At 42.2% G+C, this 18,536-nt stretch overlaps 1 protein-coding gene across 1 annotated transcript in view; it reads right to left on the bottom strand.

Moving 5' to 3' along the window:
* Window positions 1-307: 307 nt before the first annotated feature.
* Window positions 308-18,536, bottom strand: part of ITIH2 (inter-alpha-trypsin inhibitor heavy chain 2) — a 37,572-nt gene continuing 19,343 nt past the window's right edge. Inside the window, exons 10-21 of the mRNA XM_024732319.1 lie at window positions 17,770-17,938; window positions 16,677-16,802; window positions 15,121-15,302; window positions 14,087-14,272; window positions 13,574-13,713; window positions 11,646-11,815; window positions 9,755-9,892; window positions 5,436-5,549; window positions 4,794-4,992; window positions 4,064-4,236; window positions 2,473-2,584; window positions 308-508 (exon numbers count right to left, since the gene is read on the bottom strand). Of these exons, the coding sequence (XP_024588087.1) occupies window positions 361-508; window positions 2,473-2,584; window positions 4,064-4,236; window positions 4,794-4,992; window positions 5,436-5,549; window positions 9,755-9,892; window positions 11,646-11,815; window positions 13,574-13,713; window positions 14,087-14,272; window positions 15,121-15,302; window positions 16,677-16,802; window positions 17,770-17,938 (1,857 nt within the window). The 3' untranslated portion in view covers window positions 308-360. The remainder of the gene's footprint in view (window positions 509-2,472; window positions 2,585-4,063; window positions 4,237-4,793; window positions 4,993-5,435; window positions 5,550-9,754; window positions 9,893-11,645; window positions 11,816-13,573; window positions 13,714-14,086; window positions 14,273-15,120; window positions 15,303-16,676; window positions 16,803-17,769; window positions 17,939-18,536) is intronic.

Genomic DNA, 18,536 nt, shown 5'->3' with positions numbered 1-18,536 from the left:
ATTGAATTTCCCATGTAACTGACAGTGTAGTAATGTATTCAGTTGCAAGGTTGAGGACCTAACACTAAAAACAGTGAAGTCCTTACAGTAAATGCCAAACCCAGGACTCCGTCTGGACGGCAGCTTGACTCACCAGTGCAGCCCTCCTCTGCACGACCTCGATTAACAAACCTTCCCATCTGAAAACGTAACAACATCCTAAAACTTCTTTGCAAAGTATTTTCTTCAGGTGTGTTAACAGGTTTTATAAACCACCATGATATCTGGTTAGTTTTTAATTATTCAAACTCAAGAACGACTGCAAAGGTGGCAGGGAAAAAATGTGTATTTATACATAGAATTTCCCCAACTATAAACTTTTCAAGGCCATTTGAGAAAGCTGTAGAGCTGAGGCACAAAGTAGTCCTTGTAATGTCCGTCGATGAAGCCTTTCCCACTGTTGTGCACAAACCAACAAGGAACGTTGGTCCCAAACACTCTGTCTGTCCGGTAGTCCTTTTGCAGGCCTCTGCAGGGAGAACAGTGGGCGTGGTCAGGACACAGACCAGGCGTGGCCAGCCTGGGTATCTAGAAAGAAGACACACTCTCCCTCTCTGTTTTCTGCCCCCTTCTAGCACCGTATCTGCTAACACCCCCGTGCCCCATCCCCGTTCCCCAAGTCTTCCCCAAGTCATACAAAGCACCAGAGTCAGGGGCTTGGTTTAGAAAGACAGACAATAAGCAGTGTGTCCTTAGAAATTCAAATAACCTGCTAGAGATTGACCAATATGGACTTTTCCAGGAAGGTAAAGAGTGCAAATTAACTTTCCTTTTTTACTTTTTCCCTGCTGCCTTGGAGGGGAGGCCCATGTATTGAGGCAGTCCTCTTTCTGGACATGGGGAAAGGGACAAGGGGGCAGTGGGAACTGGCTGGGGCCTATGTCCTCAAGGTTGCCTAGGGCTGGTATAGTCTCCAAATTAGCCCAGAGCAAGGAAGAAGCTGCCAGATTTAGCAAATAACAATGCAGGATGCCAGTTAAATTTGAATTTCAGATAAACACCGCTCATGTTTCAACAGAAGTATGTCCCAAGTATCTGAAACTCACAACTTCCTGGGTGTCTTGTGTTTATCTGGTGAGGCTGGAAGAGGATCCAGCCATCGTGCTCTCTGGGGAGCTGAGGCTACTGCAGGGAGGCTGTGAGGCGGAAATAACGTTCAAATGGAAAGAAGGTGGAAACGAAGCTCCAGCTCACAGGTTCCCTGCAGGATGAATCTGAGGTGCGTCTCAGCTTGACTGCAGGGGTGACTGTTCTACTTAGGAGCGACGCCGGCTGTTCCAGAGACATTCATGGTTTTCGTCTTAAGGGTAAAGAAGTTATACGGTGTATTGCCATTAATGAGCTTTAAAACATACATCTTTGCGCGTGGCCCACAGGTCGAGTTAGTTTCCGCTGTGCGTCACGAGGTGCTGGCAGTAGAAGAAAATGGGGCCCAGCCTTTACCTTTGGTCATTAGCGTAGAGTAGATGTGTGTTTACCAACCTCAGATAACTTGTTATTACTGTGATCAACTGTGCTCAGCGTTGCTTCTATGAAACACGCTTACTGACGCCCAGTGGTAACTCACTGATCTCTGGTAAACCCATACTAGTTGAGAAGTATACTCACTAAGAGTCCAGTTTCAGTTCACAAATCTATTTCTGTGGTAACTTTATTTTACTGTTGTAATTTTATGGCTTAATGATTATTGTAATTTTATGGCTTAATTGTTGTAATTTTATGGTTTAATGAAGTACATGGAAGCCAATGACATTCGTGTGCCAAAAGAGTCATTTCTCATCGAGCAAAGTTGGCTGCTTTGTAAAAACTCTAAAAAGGCCCCGAATTCTTTAATATGATACCAAATTAGGCCTGGGTGAGACAACCGTAAAGACTGGGAAAAATGAAAAAGACGTGTAAAAAGTTTAAACTCAGGGTGCTTTACAGGTATCTATGTTCTCACTTCAAAATGAAGCCTACGGATACGGTTTGTGTAAGAAAAGCTACACCAAGATGTATTCAGTAGATTCAAACACAAACGTGCATTCAGTGGATAAGTACTCAAAAAGAAAGCTCTAGGCTTAAGTAAAAATCTACACATTCTTTCGCTAGCACTAAGGCGAGTAGGTATTTTTATGATTTCTTCCTTTGATCTGCTTTTTCAATTATCCAGCTTGTGGCCGTATGGCATCTAACGTACGAAGGTGAGAAGAGTACATTAATTAATCTTGGCATTTGATGGTACATACTTATGTACCTGGTCATTTTTTGCATTTCGGATGGACTCCGTGCAGTGCCCTTATGCCAATGCCATGTATGTGTCTCTTCCTCGTGAACTGTTCAGTGTGACACAGGTAAAGCTTGAAATGGCTTTTCTTGTTCTTCTACGTGGCCGTGAGTCCAATCCTAACAGGAGCCCTTTTTGTTCCCGTAGTATATGCATCCGAGACATACCTGGTGACAATCAGCTTTTGTCCCTTCACGTCCATGTTTGCCTCTGGCTTCTCAGGGTCCTTTCCTGGTCGCTCATTGAAGATATGTATCTTTGGCTCATACATGAACTGGCCTATGAAACAAAGCCCAGACGTTTATTTACATGTAACTCAAGGGAAGACAAAAGGACAGGCTGGTCATGTGATCCAAGCTGCATTTTGGTTCCCCCATCTAGACTTTCTGGGGTAGACAGATGTACTGAGAGGAAAAGGATGCAGATGGGGATGGGTTCTTCCTGAGGGCAAATCCATTCTGCTCACTCATATGTCATTTGACATATGAGTCTGATCAACTGGACCCCAAGTAAAATCGAACACTCTGATGGTGGGGGTAAAGGTCAGCACCTGAGAGTACAGCTCAAATCTAGAAACACGTTTGGTTTGTGACACTATACAGTATGCTTAAATCGCCACTGTTCTTTAAAAAGTAGGGGGGCTTCCCTGATGGCACAGTGGTTGAGAGTCCGCCTGCCGATGCAGGGGACACAGGTTCGTGCGCCGGTCCGGGAAGATCCCACATGCCGCAGAGCGGCTGAGCCCGTGAGCCACGGCCGCTGAGCCTGCGCGTCTGGAGCCTGTGCTGCGCAACGGGAGAGACCACAACAGTGAGAGGCCCGCGTACCGCAAAAAAAAAATAAAAATAAAAAATAAAATTAAAAAGTAGGGAAGGTTGACCTGGACGCCCTGCTTGTTATCACAGACTTCCTAAACCAGTTCGCTTCTCTTCAGTGAGAAAAAAATCTTCAGCATAAAACTTACACTGTATCCATCCCTTCTCTTAATTTGCCCAGTATGTGATGAAATCCCAGCCCTGGACAACTTTGTCTGGAGCAGCAAATAGTCCCAGCTATAGCATTACGAGTCGCCCTGCACTGCTGTGTTGGGTTGTAGGAATCTTGTTTTTTATTCTCTGTATATTATGATGTTTTGACATCTTAAAAACTCCGTCTGGCTGGGGAGAGACTGCCCCTCCCTGGGAAAGCCAATTCTGGAAGAGAGCAAAGGTCTCAGCCGGGAGCATGGCGGGGATCTGCAAATGAACCAAGCCAGAGCCGGCCTCCTGTCTCTGGCCTGGGAGCCCCAGAAGGAATCATTCCAGGGCCAGGTGCCAGGCAAGGAAAGACCACCTGTAGCCCAGTGCCCACTGAAATTATTAAGCCAGCCAACCCCAAACTACCCTGCTCTGTCCTGTCTTTGCCACAGAAACCCCAGTAAAGGCTCTGGCCTGGACCTATCTCCTGCTCCTGCTTCTGGTTCTGGTTCCTGACCCAAACCTGGCCTCCCCGTGGCCTTGCATGGTGAGCTGTGTCTCATGTTTCTATGGAAACCGCGAGCAACGGTAAATGTTACACTCTGTCAATGACACTGACCTCTTTGTGTGTCACTCAGGCACCTTCATAAATTAAGACCAGGGTGTGGGTCCTCCCTGAACCATTGAGTCCATACCTGTCACTTTCCCACATTCTAACCAAATGTTCTAACCTTGAGCCAAAGTTGCTCGAGACCTAGGGTGGTCAGTCCCAAACCTGTCAGACGGTCCACGGACACTTTACCTATCAACCCGTGTACATTAAGAGAAAACTTGTTTGTGGGGGGGATGTAGATCCCCAAAAAGTCGACATTGATCGGATGCTTCTTCCAAACGCGATGAAGTAAAACAGAGAAGGACATCTCTTTATCCAGGGTGATAGTCACAGTTTTCTCTTTCTTCACCGAGACAAGCACCCTGGTGGGAAGTCAAAAAGGAGTTAACGATTCCAGAACAGACTCGTTTTAGAATGTCATTCCTCTCCCACCCCTAATATGACTTCACTCTGCCCCGTACAATCCCCCCAGTTTTCTAAGAGCTTTACGACATTTTGGCCACAGAACGTTGATTTATCTCCCAGCGCTGAAATTCTGTCAATGTATACGTTTCCGTATCAACAATGAACAGATACTAATGGGAAGATATTACTCGTAGGACAAAATCATAGTGTTTCTGAGCACTCTGACACACTGGGCTGGATTTCAGTTGATGGATTCATTCACACGTCCAACATGTACTTATTGAGTGCTTACTGTATGCCAGGCGCCAGGCTAGCACTGAGACACACTGTGACCAAAACACATAGACTCTACTGCCAGGAGCAGGGCAGGAAGTAACAAAATTTTTTCTGAACCTTGACTTCTTCACATTTAAAATGACGATTTTGAGTTTTATGTTTGTGTCACGCATGTCTGGATTTGTTGATGTAGTCACGTGTCAAGGATACGCCCTAATTCGGATGTAACTGTACTTGCCTCTGGTTAAGGACGTGGGCCGTGTCGGACCAGGACAAGACAGATGTTCGAGAGCCCCCGCTCAGGGAGATGGTCTCAGTGCTGATTTCTATTTTCATGTCCTCACGTTGGAAATAAAATCCCAGTTTCCCAAAATAGGTGCTTAGTTTTTCATTCTTGGGCTTCTTGGCACCGATGAGCTGTCCATTGACCAAAATCCCTGCAAGGAAAAAAAATGTTTTTTTCTCTCTTGTGCGCTCTTTTTCTTTCTTTCTTTCTTTCTTTTTTTTTGCACATGTGGGCACCATAATTCAAATTTATAAAACTTGACAGAATGGGAAAATTATTTTTTTATTTAGCTTCAGGATTTACATAATATTTTTTTCCTCTATAATTCTCATTTTATAACTATTTTATTATGGTTTAAATTAATCATATCACAAGTTCTGCTAGTTCATACTCAGAGTATTTTATCTAGAATAGTTCAAATAGTTAGGAATATATTTATAATTCATATCTCACTTATATATATATAAGATTTTATTATATATATATATATATAAGATTTTATTAAGGTAGGAAAGAAAGAAATCCCAGGTAGTGACAGTGAAGAATGACCATGATCTAGTAGTCTAATTCTAATATAATATCTTTTTATTTTACCTAATTCTGGATCAGAAACAAGGTTGAGGATTTTTCCAGGTTCTGAGTCAATATTGAAACAAATATTCTTTTGGCTTTTTGGTAGGTAGATGACGAAGTGTGGGTCATTTTCAACTGGAAAATATACAAAGAAAATGAAAACAAACAAAATCATAGAAAGGAAGATTAATTTGAACAGTATTTTATTCCTGAACATCTTTAATTTCACAACAACAAATGTTTATTGTGCTCCTACTATATGCTAGGTACTGTTCTAGGCACCAGGGACCCAGTGGTCCAAGCGCTGTCCCTTCCTCATGGAGCTGCCGTCAGAGTTCTAGGTTATCTTACAAATATAATGTATACTCGTTTTGTAGCTGTCACATATATTCTAGGCTAGAGAGAAAAAAATGAAAAGAAAGACATTAGGAATAAGAAACACAAGCATACACACTATATGTATAGTATATACTACAAATGCACTATGTATGCGTATATACAGTGACTGTGTGTATAGATAGGTAAAATACCTGTATTTTTAAGTAGTCATACACAGTGCATAAAAATAAAAAAGACATAATATTACCTTTTGGCATACAGATTAATATTGATCAATTCCAAGAGCAATGAAGGATCAAGCTATTCCCAAGAAAGTACTCCTTTGTTACTAGACACCATTATTCTGGCTGATCTTTTTTGTTTGTTTGTTTACCCATTCAACAAATATTTGGTAAGAAAAAAACCAAACCATGTGCAAAACTCTGAATTATGCAACGCTTGGTGTAGCTATAAATAAGTCATGGTCTTTACCTTCAAGAGAGAAACAATTTAATGAAGGAGTGACAAAGACTCTCTCCTGGGACTAACTCTACTCAGGCTTCCCTGAACTCTTCAAGTTTGACCTCAACTTTTGGACTTCCACGTTCCTCTCGGCATTGTCTAATTTTAGCAAAAATCCTACTAAGTAGGTTTGGCTAGAATCCCCCACCCTCCAAATCTGATCACCCTTGATATCTCTTCAGGTCCCTCCTCCCCCCACCAACCTCAAGTGAGGTCTGATTACCTGGCCTGCCTTCAGCAAGAATCCTGTTAGGTTAGTTTAACCAGAACCCCCCCTTTCCACTGATGTTTCCTCTTAGTAATATTCCGTTTACTGACCTCAGCCTGGTTTTTGTCTGTAAATTCCCACTTTCCCATGGTGTGTTCAGAGTTGAGTCTAATCTCCCTCCTGCACTGCAATACCCCAATGCAGTGGTCCCTACACCCATCATGAATAAATTGTTCCTTACCGTGCTTTAACAAATGTCTGAGAGGTTGCTGTTTTCTAGATGCTATCACAAAGCTCTTTGCAAATATTAACTAATTCTCACCGCAGTCCTGCAGAGGACAGGTGACCTGCCCGAGGTCACATCACAGCGTTAATAAGTGGCAGAGTTATGACGCAAAGCCACGCCATTTGATTACATGCCTATTCTCCTAACCATCCTGATATGCTCCTTCAAGTGTGTGTTTGGGAACTTGAAATGGAGGATAAACTCATCCAGAACTGGAACAAAATCTTGTACTTCTTTGCACCCCTCACACCACCAAGGTCATGCTCTGTAGTCAATAAATACTTGGTTAATTGATTTAGTGTAGGAGCTGGGCATGAGAGGGCATTATTAAAACACTCAACAAAGGTTCCCAGCTCTTTGTTTTTTTCATCAAAAAAATCATCGTATTATGATAGCCTCTTCTTTCCTCTACACAAATAGGGTGTTTTGAGATCACTTGGCTTGAAGGAAATTGCTTTTATTAAAGATAATGATGGGTTTTGCCATTTTGATGAACCTAAATCCCATCCATCAGAACTGGTGAGCAGCAGCGAATCAGTACTGCCGTAGTGAGTGGATAGACGTCTACCAGAAACAGAAGATCATACTGAAGTTAGTCTGTGCAGCCTTCCATTCTGATCAGGTTGGAGGGAGATTGAGGACCTGGGGTTAATGGGTGTAAGACTAGCCAGCATTTACCGAGCTTCTCCTAGGAACCAGGAACCTACTTTAGAACCACCTTGCAGGTTATTATCATCCCCATTTTGAAGGTGGGCTGAGACCTGTAGATGTTTCAGTGTCCAGGCCAAGGTCATGGGGGCAGAGTTTGACCCCAGAACTGTCTGATTCTCAAGACCTTGTCCTTTTTGGTTGCCTCATACAGCAGAGACAAGAAACTCGGAGCAAGCACTGCATTCTTACTGAGAAGAACACTTCAAAAGAAATTGGCTCGGGCTCTACATGTTTCTATGAAAGTTTTATTTTGCAAAGGAACAGTTTAAGTGACTCATGAACTTGTCACTGCAATCAGATCTTGCTCTCAGAAGCCACTTGTTGGAAACACATAGTAAAAATGGCTGATTCCCTCCTCATGTGCCACTTTATGAGGCTGTCACTTCTGAGAGTCACATGCAGAGCCCTTCACCAAAGCTCCATAGTTGGAGGTGATGTGGGAGGGGAGTGGAGGGTCCTCTGTCTGAAGCATCACCACCAATGAAAGGGTGAAGAAGAAGATCACTTTGGGCCCCCAAATAACAATTTCAGAGCTAAGTCGTAGAGGTGGGATGTTTTAAAATATCAAGATACTTATTAAAGATATTTAAAGATATCATAAATACCCAAAGTCCTCGCTGTGTTCTCTCTGTTATAATTCTATGTCAGGTGAGTGGCAGGTGTACAGTCCTGAGAAATCAGTTCTGAGGATTTCTGGATAGAAGGGTCTTACATTCCAAGCAGACTAGAAAAGCAGCACATTTCTAAGAAGCTACACCAGAAGCTACTCTGATATTTAAACTGCAAACCACCCGAGTTAAGCTGGTACTTTGGACCTTCCAAGAGGGAGAGGGATGTGCTCCTTCTTTGAATGTTGAAATTTACTCCTAAGTAAAAGGCAGAAAAGGGACACAAGGTTTCTACATGGGACCAGCCAATGGGTAGGCAGTGGAAATCCCTTTCACTGAAAGGCATAGTGCAGACCAGGAACAGGAGAGAAGATAGTTTCCTATTTCCCCCAGGCAGCCCCTCTCTCTGGTTGAGAAATAAGACCCTGCAGAGGTTGACGAACAGAAGGCAAAGAAAGAATCTGCACAAGGAAGCCAGCTGCAGCTGCCAGGACCCTCGTGAGGAAATTCATTTTCCTGGCTTTCACACGATTGCATCTGCTACCCATGCCTGCCACTGAAACCACTGGTAGAAAGATTTTTAAATGCTGAGCAAAACTAGGATTTTCAAATATGCTGTTGATTAAAATCAAGTAAGCAAATTAACAAACAACCTCACAAAATAATGTATGATAATGCAGTTATATAGGAAACAACATTCAAGTATTTTTGATTATAAAATTGATAATAACACCTATTTAGGGACTTTCCTGGTGGCCCAGTGGTTAAGACTCTGTGATTTCACTGGAGGGGGCACAGGTCTGATCCCTGGTCGGGGGAGCTAAGGTCCCACATGCTGCATGGTGCGGCCAAAAACAAACAAAACACCTATTTATTGAGTGACTCTAACATGCCAGCTCTGAAAGATGGTTACACATTTAATCGACAGCTGTGTAAGTAGCTTACAGCATGATACGTACTTACAGCTACGCAAGTATCATGATGCCTGTTTTCAAAATGAAGGAAGTGAAGTGCAGAAATGTTAAGTAACTTAAGTTCAAATGAGTGTCATGAACAATCTCCAAAGAAGATGTCCTTTCCATTGACACACATTGGCCCTCCCCACACGAGAGGTGCATCTCTTCCATCCCAGAGGGTTTGCCTTGTACAGTTGGAAATGGGGTGCTATGGAATGTGTTGTCCCCCCCCCCCCAATTCATATGTTGAAGCTGTAACCACCAACATGATGGTGTTTAGAGGTGGGGCCTTGGGAGCTGATGAAGGTTAGACAAGGTCATGAGGGTGGGACCCTTATGATGGGATTTGTGCCCTTATAAAAGAGACACTGGAGAGCCTGCCCTCTATCTCTCTCTCCAGTGCATACACAAAGGGGCCATGTGAACACACAGGAAGACAGGTGCTCCCTACAAACGAAGAAAATGAAATGTACCTTGCTGGCACCTTGATCTTGGACTTCCCAGCCTCCAGAACTGGGAGAAATAAACTTCTGTTGCTTAGACCACCCAGTCTATGGTATTTTGTGGCCCAAGCTGACTAATACATGGGGCCATCTTCTTTCCATGGAAGGCAACGATGCCTATAGAAGGCTTCCAGTTTTACCAGGATTTTTTAAACGTATACCAATGCTCCATGGCATTATGGTCCAATTGAGATCTGGGATGTGGAAGCATTGTGGAAGTTCCCTTACCTCTCATCACGTGTGGAGGAGGGGTTGTCTCAAGCACTGGAGCACCAACCGCGGGCATTGGGACCATTGGTGTCGGTGAAGGGTTCACCCAAGGTGGGAATGAATTTGGAGCAACTCTGTTGCCATAATAGAGGGCACCTGCATAGAAAAAACTGTATCCATTAGTTTCCAGGTTTACTTTTCCATGGACATTGCTTACAATATCAAGAATCTGTTTTATGCAGACAGACCCCAGAGGTTTTCAGCTAAGGTTTTCTCCCATTATTTTTATTCCTGAGTTCTCTATCTTCCAGCTCCATCTGTCATCATGCTGTGAGGGCCTGCTGTAGGCTTCTCTGCAGAGTCTGGGTCCTGGGCTAGGGTCTGTAGTAGGAGGAACCAGCCCTCGGAGGTTGGGGAAGGACCTTGTGCCTTCACCATAAACTGGGGAGATGAGGTCCAGCCAGACTCTGGATGGCATCTTCTTGGACTATTCCTATCTACTCACCAAATGACAATCAGAAAGCAATAAGGATTTACTGTATAACACGATATTCAATATCTTATAATAACCTATAATGGAAAATAATCTGAAAATACATATATATATATAATGGAATCATTTTGCTGTACACCTGAAACTAACACCATATTGTAAATCAACTATACTTCAATAAAAAAGAAAAGAAAACAAAACAATCAATCTGAACGATTTAGTTTCCCAACCAACCAATATCCCCTACTGGTTGCAAAAAATTCATTTGGGGGCTTCCCTGGTGGCGCAGTGGTTGAGAGTCTGCCTGCCGATGCAGGGGATACGGGTTTGTGCCCCGGTCTGGGAAGATCCCACATGCCGCGGAGCGGCTGGGCCCGTGAGCCACGGCCACTGAGCCTGCGCGTCCGGAGCCTGTGCTCCGCAACGGGACAGGCCACAACAGTGAGAGGCCCGCGTACCGCAAAAAAAAAAAAAAAAAAAAAAATTCATTTGGCTTTCTGATATGCAGTCAGCTCCTTGTCTCTGAGAAAAAAATGCCAGTTCACCTAGGCATTTTATTCAGGGGATATAAAATCACCTATAAATGCCAGGTCATCTAGCGTGAGTTTCTCCCTGCATAAATGTAGCTGTGAGGCTCCAGGTTATTGTAACTGGAAGTCAGAAGTAAGAGTTTCCTGAAGCCTGGACCACTGTCATAAAGTTGGCATCTCACTTGGACAGAATTAAAAATGCAGAAAACGATCCCTCCAGTGAATGCTGGTCATTCTCAAGATTGTTATAACAGGACCAGTCCCTAAGAAAGGGAGGAAGGAAGAGATGAGTAAACCAAGCTCTTCTAAATGTGGGCACACGTGCCCTTGGGTGTACCCTGGGACATTCCACGAAACACAGAGATCGTGAATAGCTTTTAGGGCAATTTTGAGCTTCTTAGCTTCCATATATATTTTTCCCAAGAAAACCCTTTCTCCTAGTTTAGAAATGGAAGGCACACCTTTTTCCTGCCTGCCTCACCAAAAACCTCCCAGGAATTAAGTGTCCATTTGAAAAGCGGTGTAGTGCCCCAAAATGGAATAACTCCAATGTCTAGGAAACAAATCTATTTGTAAGTGAGACAGTTTTCAATTCTTTGCTTTCAACAGGATTGGAGAAGAGCCTGACATGTCATCTGATAGACCATTAAAATACTTTTTTGAGTACTAGATTCTATATGAGTTTTGTATATGACTTCAAAGAAGTTCAGATAAGTGACTGCCACTGCTGTAACCAAGTTCTTTCCATTCCTGTTTACTTTTATCTATGTCAACAAGGCTTATCAGGACTTAGGCTTATAAAAAAATATCAGGTTGGCCAAAAAGTTCGTTTGGGTTTTTCCATAACATCTTATGAAAAATTTCTCCACCAGGTAGGCAGACTCACCTGAACAACAAGAATGGTCTTGTGGAGGGGAGTCTGCCAGCATGCGTTCATCCCCGGCATCATTCTCAATCACCAAGGCTGTGAGGGGGGTCACTATATGGTGATCCAGAGACATCTGCAGGATTGTTTTTGTAATTTTCCTTTTCACAGCAGCTGTAGGAGCCAGGCTCCTGTACTCAGGAAACAGAGACATTGGACAGCATCACTAGATTTAACTCCACCACTTCTGGGTCCAACTGGGACCCTGGGGACCATGAGGTAAAACAGAATTAACTGGCTTCATGAAGCTTAGTATTTTGTCTATCCATGCAGTCCTAAGGAATTTTTAAACAGATTATTATTTTTCTTAACTGAAGTATAGTTGATTTACAGTGTTCTGTGTGTTAATTACCACTGTACAGCAAAGTGCTTCAGTCATGTATATGTATATATATATATATATTCTTTTTTATATTCTTTTCATTATGGTTTATCCCAGGATACTGAATATAGTTCCCTGTGCTATACAGTAGGACCTTCCCCCTCCCCCTTGGAAACAAGTCTAAATAAGTTATTTTTGAGAGCAGTTTTAGGTTCACAGCAAAACTGAGCAGAAAGTAGAGCTTTTCCGTATACTCCCTGCCCCTTCCCCACCCGACAACCTCCCCCATTATCAACATCTCCCACTAGAAGTGGTACATCTGTTACAATCGATACATCTACATCTACACGTCATCATCACCCAGGGTTCACTTTTGTGTTGTACATGCTATGGGTTTGGACAAATGTATAATGACAGGTATCCGTCATTATAGTGTCATACAGAGTAGTTTCACCTCCCTAAAACATCCCCTGTGCTCTGCCTGTTCATCCTTTCCACCCACCGCTCCCTGGCAACCGCTGACCCACTTTACAGGGATTGTTTTTTAAAAATCAATATTTAACGTCTGCAGCAATTTGCTATGTACCTTTACATGCACCCAGTTGCCTCTGTAAAGATGCAGGGACAGTTCTCACTTACTTTAAAGCCACAGCTTACAAACTTGTGTCTGTTTTAGAATCTTACTGACATTAAGGATTTTCTCTCTGAGCACCGTTATACAGCTGTATTTCATTTTTTCTAGCCCCATTCACACCACCCTGCTCCCTCTTCCTAAGAATCTGATCGAATAGGTGGAGGCGGGCTGGGGAACAGTAATTTTCTTATCCAAACACCCCCCTGTAATTCTGATACACGTGATCAAAGAACCATACATTACTCTAGAAATATAGTTTTTATATTGGAGCATTTAAATACCAGTCAGCTGAGAAGGCAGAGATGAAATAGGTACCTATAGGAAGCCCTTACTTACATGATATCAGAATTGCATAATCATAAATTTCTCTTTGGACAATAATCTATTTTCAGGAGTAAATGCAAATGAATTCCCGATACCCATAGCAATGATATGGATGAATCTCACGGGCATCACATTGAGTGAAAGAAGCCAGAAACAAAAAATACAGTTTGTATCATTATATGAAATTTCATCATAGACAAAACTAATTGATAGTGACAGATGTCAAAAGAGTGATTTCTACTCGAGGTGGGAGGTGGGTGTTGAGTGGAAAGGAGAATGAAGGAGACTTCAGAAATGGAAGAACTGTTCCGTGTCTGGATAGGGTGCTGATTACGTGGGTGATGTGCATAAAAATTCATTAAACTGTACATTTAAAATGAATGAACTTCACATGCTTTATTGTATGCATGTTATATGTCAAGAAAAGAGAAAAAAGAGTGAACCCAGCTTGAGTTAAAACTGCCTGAAACCAGTGGAAATGAAAACTCCAAACCCTGTAATAATTTGCTGCCCTTCTTGGTTCCAAACTCTTTTTTTTGGTCTATTATGTCAAGTATCCAAGGCAAGTGTTTTGCTTTTGCAAATCCCTGTGGTGTACGGTCTTCTTACCGTTCAGCCAGAAGTTGGTTGATAGTCAGATAGGCCCACAATTTCTTGGTGAAATCAGGATCTGCATGCTTGTCTTTGGATAGAAAATCCTCCAAGCCATCCATCTCGGCCAGGGTTTCCAAGACTAACTCTGCATTAGCCTGGACAGTGGAAGGTTCAGTTGAAAGACACCAGTGGGGCAGAATTGTAGTTAATCAATTCACATTTTCCAAAGGATCTACTGTGAGTGAATCAGGGTAGCAGGCAACTGGAAGGGGAATGCAAAATAACCCAAAAGAATACACGAGAGGAAGTAAGTGCCAACCTCTAGAGTTTGGGATGGAAAAGGTCAGGATTTACACAATAGTTGGGAAGATGGCACAGATATTCTCAGGCCTTCCCTTTCGCTTTTTGCTTTTATTATACCCACACGATTCTTGGAATTCAGAGTATCAGCCTGTTAATATACAAGATGTCTCTTGTATACTAAGGGGACAATTAGTATTTTTAGAATAAACAGATAAGTAGAAGTACCGAAGTTGCAGTGATAATACCCTGTAACTGCTCCAATTTATCAGGGTCAACTTTTCCTGCCACCACGATCTCTGAGCCTCCAAAATAGTTATGGAAACTGTTTTGAGTGACATCTGTTACTGGTGTTTGGGGATAGTTGAACTGAACATTCCGGAGCAAGGGAGTCGAGACCTGGTTGTAGAATTTCTACAATTCATAGAAAAAAAACAGAGAAATCATTATTTTCATATCACTTTATAGATCTAAAGCATTTTTCTCTGAGATTCTTCAAGTGCTTAGCAGACATCGCTCAATTTATTCTCCCAGGATCTCTGTGGAAAGCTATGGAAAATTCTCATAGTTATTCAATGAACTGAAACAGAGACGATCAAGACTTTGTTAAGAATATTACTCTTGATTTAAGAGCCCAGCATATTTTCTTTCTGTTATGACGAGCATGAAAAGCTCATGGACTCTCCTAATAAGTCAGCTGGGTGGATATCCCCAAATTAGAACCTGTCTCTTACCTGTCCCCAGGTTTAAATATGGTGCCTGCTATGGTACTGACAGAGGGTGGAGTAAAGTATATTCTTCTTCTCCTTCATTTTTTCTTGCCCATTTAGTCAAAATAAACAAGTAATTGATATCCTTTATATTTAAGGAAATGTACAGGCTATAGTTTGACTTGTGTTGCATTATAGAAGTTGATTTCCAAGATGCCAATGTACTTTAAAGGGAGAACAGTGCCCATGACGATTAGGAGGACCGATGGCTTAGCGGGACTGGAGAGACACAAGAAGCTGTGATGTGTCTCCCAAGACCTGTTCAGGGAGTAGGGAACTTGGTATCCATCACCTTACCGCCTCTCATCTCACTGTTACTGCAGGTGTACAAGTGGGGGTGGGGTGCATGAGAAAGGAATAGAACACTTCCCCGATTCTTGTGACCTAATATAACTGACATAATGACAATTTTTACTTAAATTCAGCCATCTTAGGCATCAGATATTGCTAGTTGAATGATTTTAAGTGAAAAAGAACAGAAAAAAAAGTTACCTTGAGCTGGGCAGAAGTGTCCTGGTTTCCATAAATCCTTTGCGCGATCCCACGGTTTTCGTTGGAGAGTCTCTTCAAAAAATCATAGTCAACATCAAATCCTATCCCCAAACTGAACAAGGAGATGTTTTCTCGTATGTTCTGCTTCACGTTTTTCTGAATTTTTGACAATTTCAATTCCCCTAAGGATGATGACAGGAAGGAAAGGAGTGAGAAGCCAATGCTATCAAGATTTAGGAAAACGCATGGAGGGCAGTTTAGCAAAATTTCTCCCAATTCAAAATGCACCTATGCTTTGACTCCGTCACTCAACTTCTAGGAATGTCCCCTAGAGATGCCCTCATACATGTTTAAATGAAGGACGGACAGTGGTATATAGCAACGTAATTGGGAATAGCAACACATTAGAAACTTAAATGTACACAGATAAAGGAGATGGGTTAAATTATGGTATATTCAAACTGAAATACTATGCAGTTATAAAAAAGAACATGGCAACTCTTTATGTGTTTATATTGAATGATCTCAAAGGCACATTTTTAAAGGGGAGAAAAACAAGGTGAAGGTCAGCGTATGCAGAATGCATCTGTATACATGTATGTACGTGTGTGTATATATTTTCACATATTTGTGTGTATATGTATATACAGATACACATAGAATATCTCTGGAAACACACACAAGAAACTGGTAACCAGTGACTGTCTCCCGGGACAGGAACTGGATGGTTGAGGGTCAGGAGTAAGAAACTGACAATTTTTTAAGCTTATTTCCTTAAGATTTTATTCTAAAATTGAATTTTAAAAGTCATCTGATCCAAGCACTGAATCTACAACAAATACACAACAACTGCCATTCTGCCTTGCTCTCCATCTTTCTAGAACTCTGGTACCTTGTCAGGATCGCATCACTGGTTCTCCTTCCACTGAGCTGTGTCAGGCACAGTTAGGTACATCCTTGTCTACAAGACGGACTGCAGCGCAATCTAGCATTCACTCTCACTGGTGCTTGTCCGTGTAAAGACGCAAATGAAGCAAATGAAAATAACAGTGTATGTAATAGAAGCAGGGAGATGGCGAGCCGTTGTGTGGATAAGAAAACACACAGGATGCATCAGAGAGAAGTAACCTGTCCAGGTGCAGTGAGTACATGGGGGAAATTTGGAGAACAGTGGGAGAACAGGTCACTGCAGACTCAGAGGATACATCCTCAACACACACTCTCCACACACCACCTCGCACACCTTACGCTGAGGAAATAAACACACCGCACTAGTATGTATCAGCAATCCTCACAGCATGTGACTCAAATTCAAGTTTCCCCACGCTGAGGAGGTGAAACTGAGGCATTCAAGAGCGTCCTCCCCCCAAACGTCCAGGGACTGCTTTAAGTGGAGTGAATGCTTCAGGGTCAAAAGAACCCTTCTTTCAGGAAGCACGGCTTTAAAATGGCTTAGACACTCAGGCAAATGCATCTGAGTTCCCATTTTGAGCAAATCACGCTCCCAAGCAACAAGAGTAAAAATATTTATCACTAAAAATGTAAATGATACTCGCCTACTGTCGGATCGCCGTCAGACACCAAAATGATCAGCGAGACCGCGTTGGGGTCCAACAGTCCCAAGTTATTGGCTTCATTCAAAATAAAGATGGCCCGCAGCAGTGCTTCGTTGATATTCGTCCCTGTGAAAGCCGTAGAATGTGCTGTTCTGTTACATACTCTTACTTTCCACAGAAACAATCACGTCTTGGGTTCAGGTTCATCTGTTTGGTGATGACTCATGTATAGTTTATTCAGTACCCAAATCATTCGATTGCCTTCTAAATTTTGACCAGGCTGGTCCAGATCCCCCAGTGGAATAAAATATTCACTTTGTAGTCAATGGTTCCCTTAGAGATGAATTAACCCTTTCAAAGCACCAGTCATTTTGTTAACCACCAAACTGAAGTTACCTAATTCAGCCTTGCTGACATACTTGGACACTGTCCTGTAAACAATTATGTGTTATGATATGTGATTTTTTTCTTTTTTTTTAAATTGAAGTTTAGTTGATTTACAATGTTGTGTTAATTTCTGCTTTACAGCAAAGTGATTCAGTTATACATATATATACGTTCCTTTTTCATATTCTTTTCCATGATGGTTTATCTCAGGATATTGAATATAGTTCCCTGTGCTATACAGTAGGCCCGTGTTGTTTATCCATCCTGTATATACTAGTTTGCATCTGCTAATCCTAAACTCCCAGTCCATCTCTCCCCCACGTCCCTGTCACCCTTGGTAACCACAAGCTTGTTCTCTATGTCTGTGAGTCTGTTTCTGTTTCATAGATAAGTTCATTTGTGTCATATCTTAGTGATATTATATGGTATTTGTCTTCCTCTTGCTATGCGAGTCATAAGAAGGATAGTATCACTTACTGACACCATTTTCTGAGGATGGAATGGTTAAAAACGTGTGTGGGATGGGGTATGGATTATGCTTTCACCATGACCATAGTATTCATTGTTTAATAATAAATGTATTATTTAAAGCAGACCACTGCAGACTGGGCAAAGACCACTGGGGTAGGAAATCATATTTCTTAAGTGAACCAAGATTTGAATCCTATGGGAGTTTCTCACTGGGCTGTGGGCTAAACCTACTTACCTCCACTGGGCTGGATTTTGTGAATGTAATTCTTGGCATCTGCAATCTGTGTTTTAGTAGCTGAGACTAAATCGTTTCTCCAGGTTCGAACATTGTGGTTGAAATCAACCATGGAGAAATGGTCTTCAGCGCGTAGATCATCCAATATGGTCTTCATCGCTTCCACTGTCTGTTTTGAGAGAGAATAGAGAAGGGTCTTAATACATAAGCTCTAAGCCTAAGATGAAATGAGGAAGACCAAGAATTCATCCTAGTCATCTTTCAAGTAGTGGCTCAAGCTGTAATTTTTCCAGAAAACCATATAAATCCACTTGAGTCAACACAGATCTACCTCTCCTGTATTCTGAACATGTATTGTCTGTATTTTGATACTTAAACTTTTACTGTCTTATTTTGTCATGCATGACCAGTCTCACTAGCTTGACTTTAAGTTAAGGATTATGAGCCTCAGGTGGCCCCTTTGTGGTGTCTGAGAATCAAATGTATTTCTCAAGTGCATCTACTCAGCCTTCTCATCCACTACCACGTAATTATTGCTTCCTGTCTCCTTCCCCTTCAAACCACCAACACCCCCCTCTCCTGTCTCAGCTGATGACCTGGATTCCTACTTCACTGAGAAATGCAAGCAATCAGAAGAAAACTCCCACAACTCCCACCACCATAAAATCCCACCTGCCAGTACTTGTACCCATAAACTTTTCCTTCCTGCCTGGTAATGTAGAAGAACCGGTAGTTGTATTTCCGCCTAATGCAAATCCATCCACATG

Source organism: Neophocaena asiaeorientalis, unplaced genomic scaffold (genome assembly GCF_003031525.2).
Source record: "Neophocaena asiaeorientalis asiaeorientalis breed wild unplaced genomic scaffold, Neophocaena_asiaeorientalis_V1.1 scaffold176, whole genome shotgun sequence".
NCBI classification, from domain to species: Eukaryota; Metazoa; Chordata; class Mammalia; order Artiodactyla; family Phocoenidae; genus Neophocaena; species Neophocaena asiaeorientalis.
The sequence above is the reverse complement of the archived record's forward strand: the minus strand, read 5'-3'. Positions and strand labels throughout refer to the sequence as shown.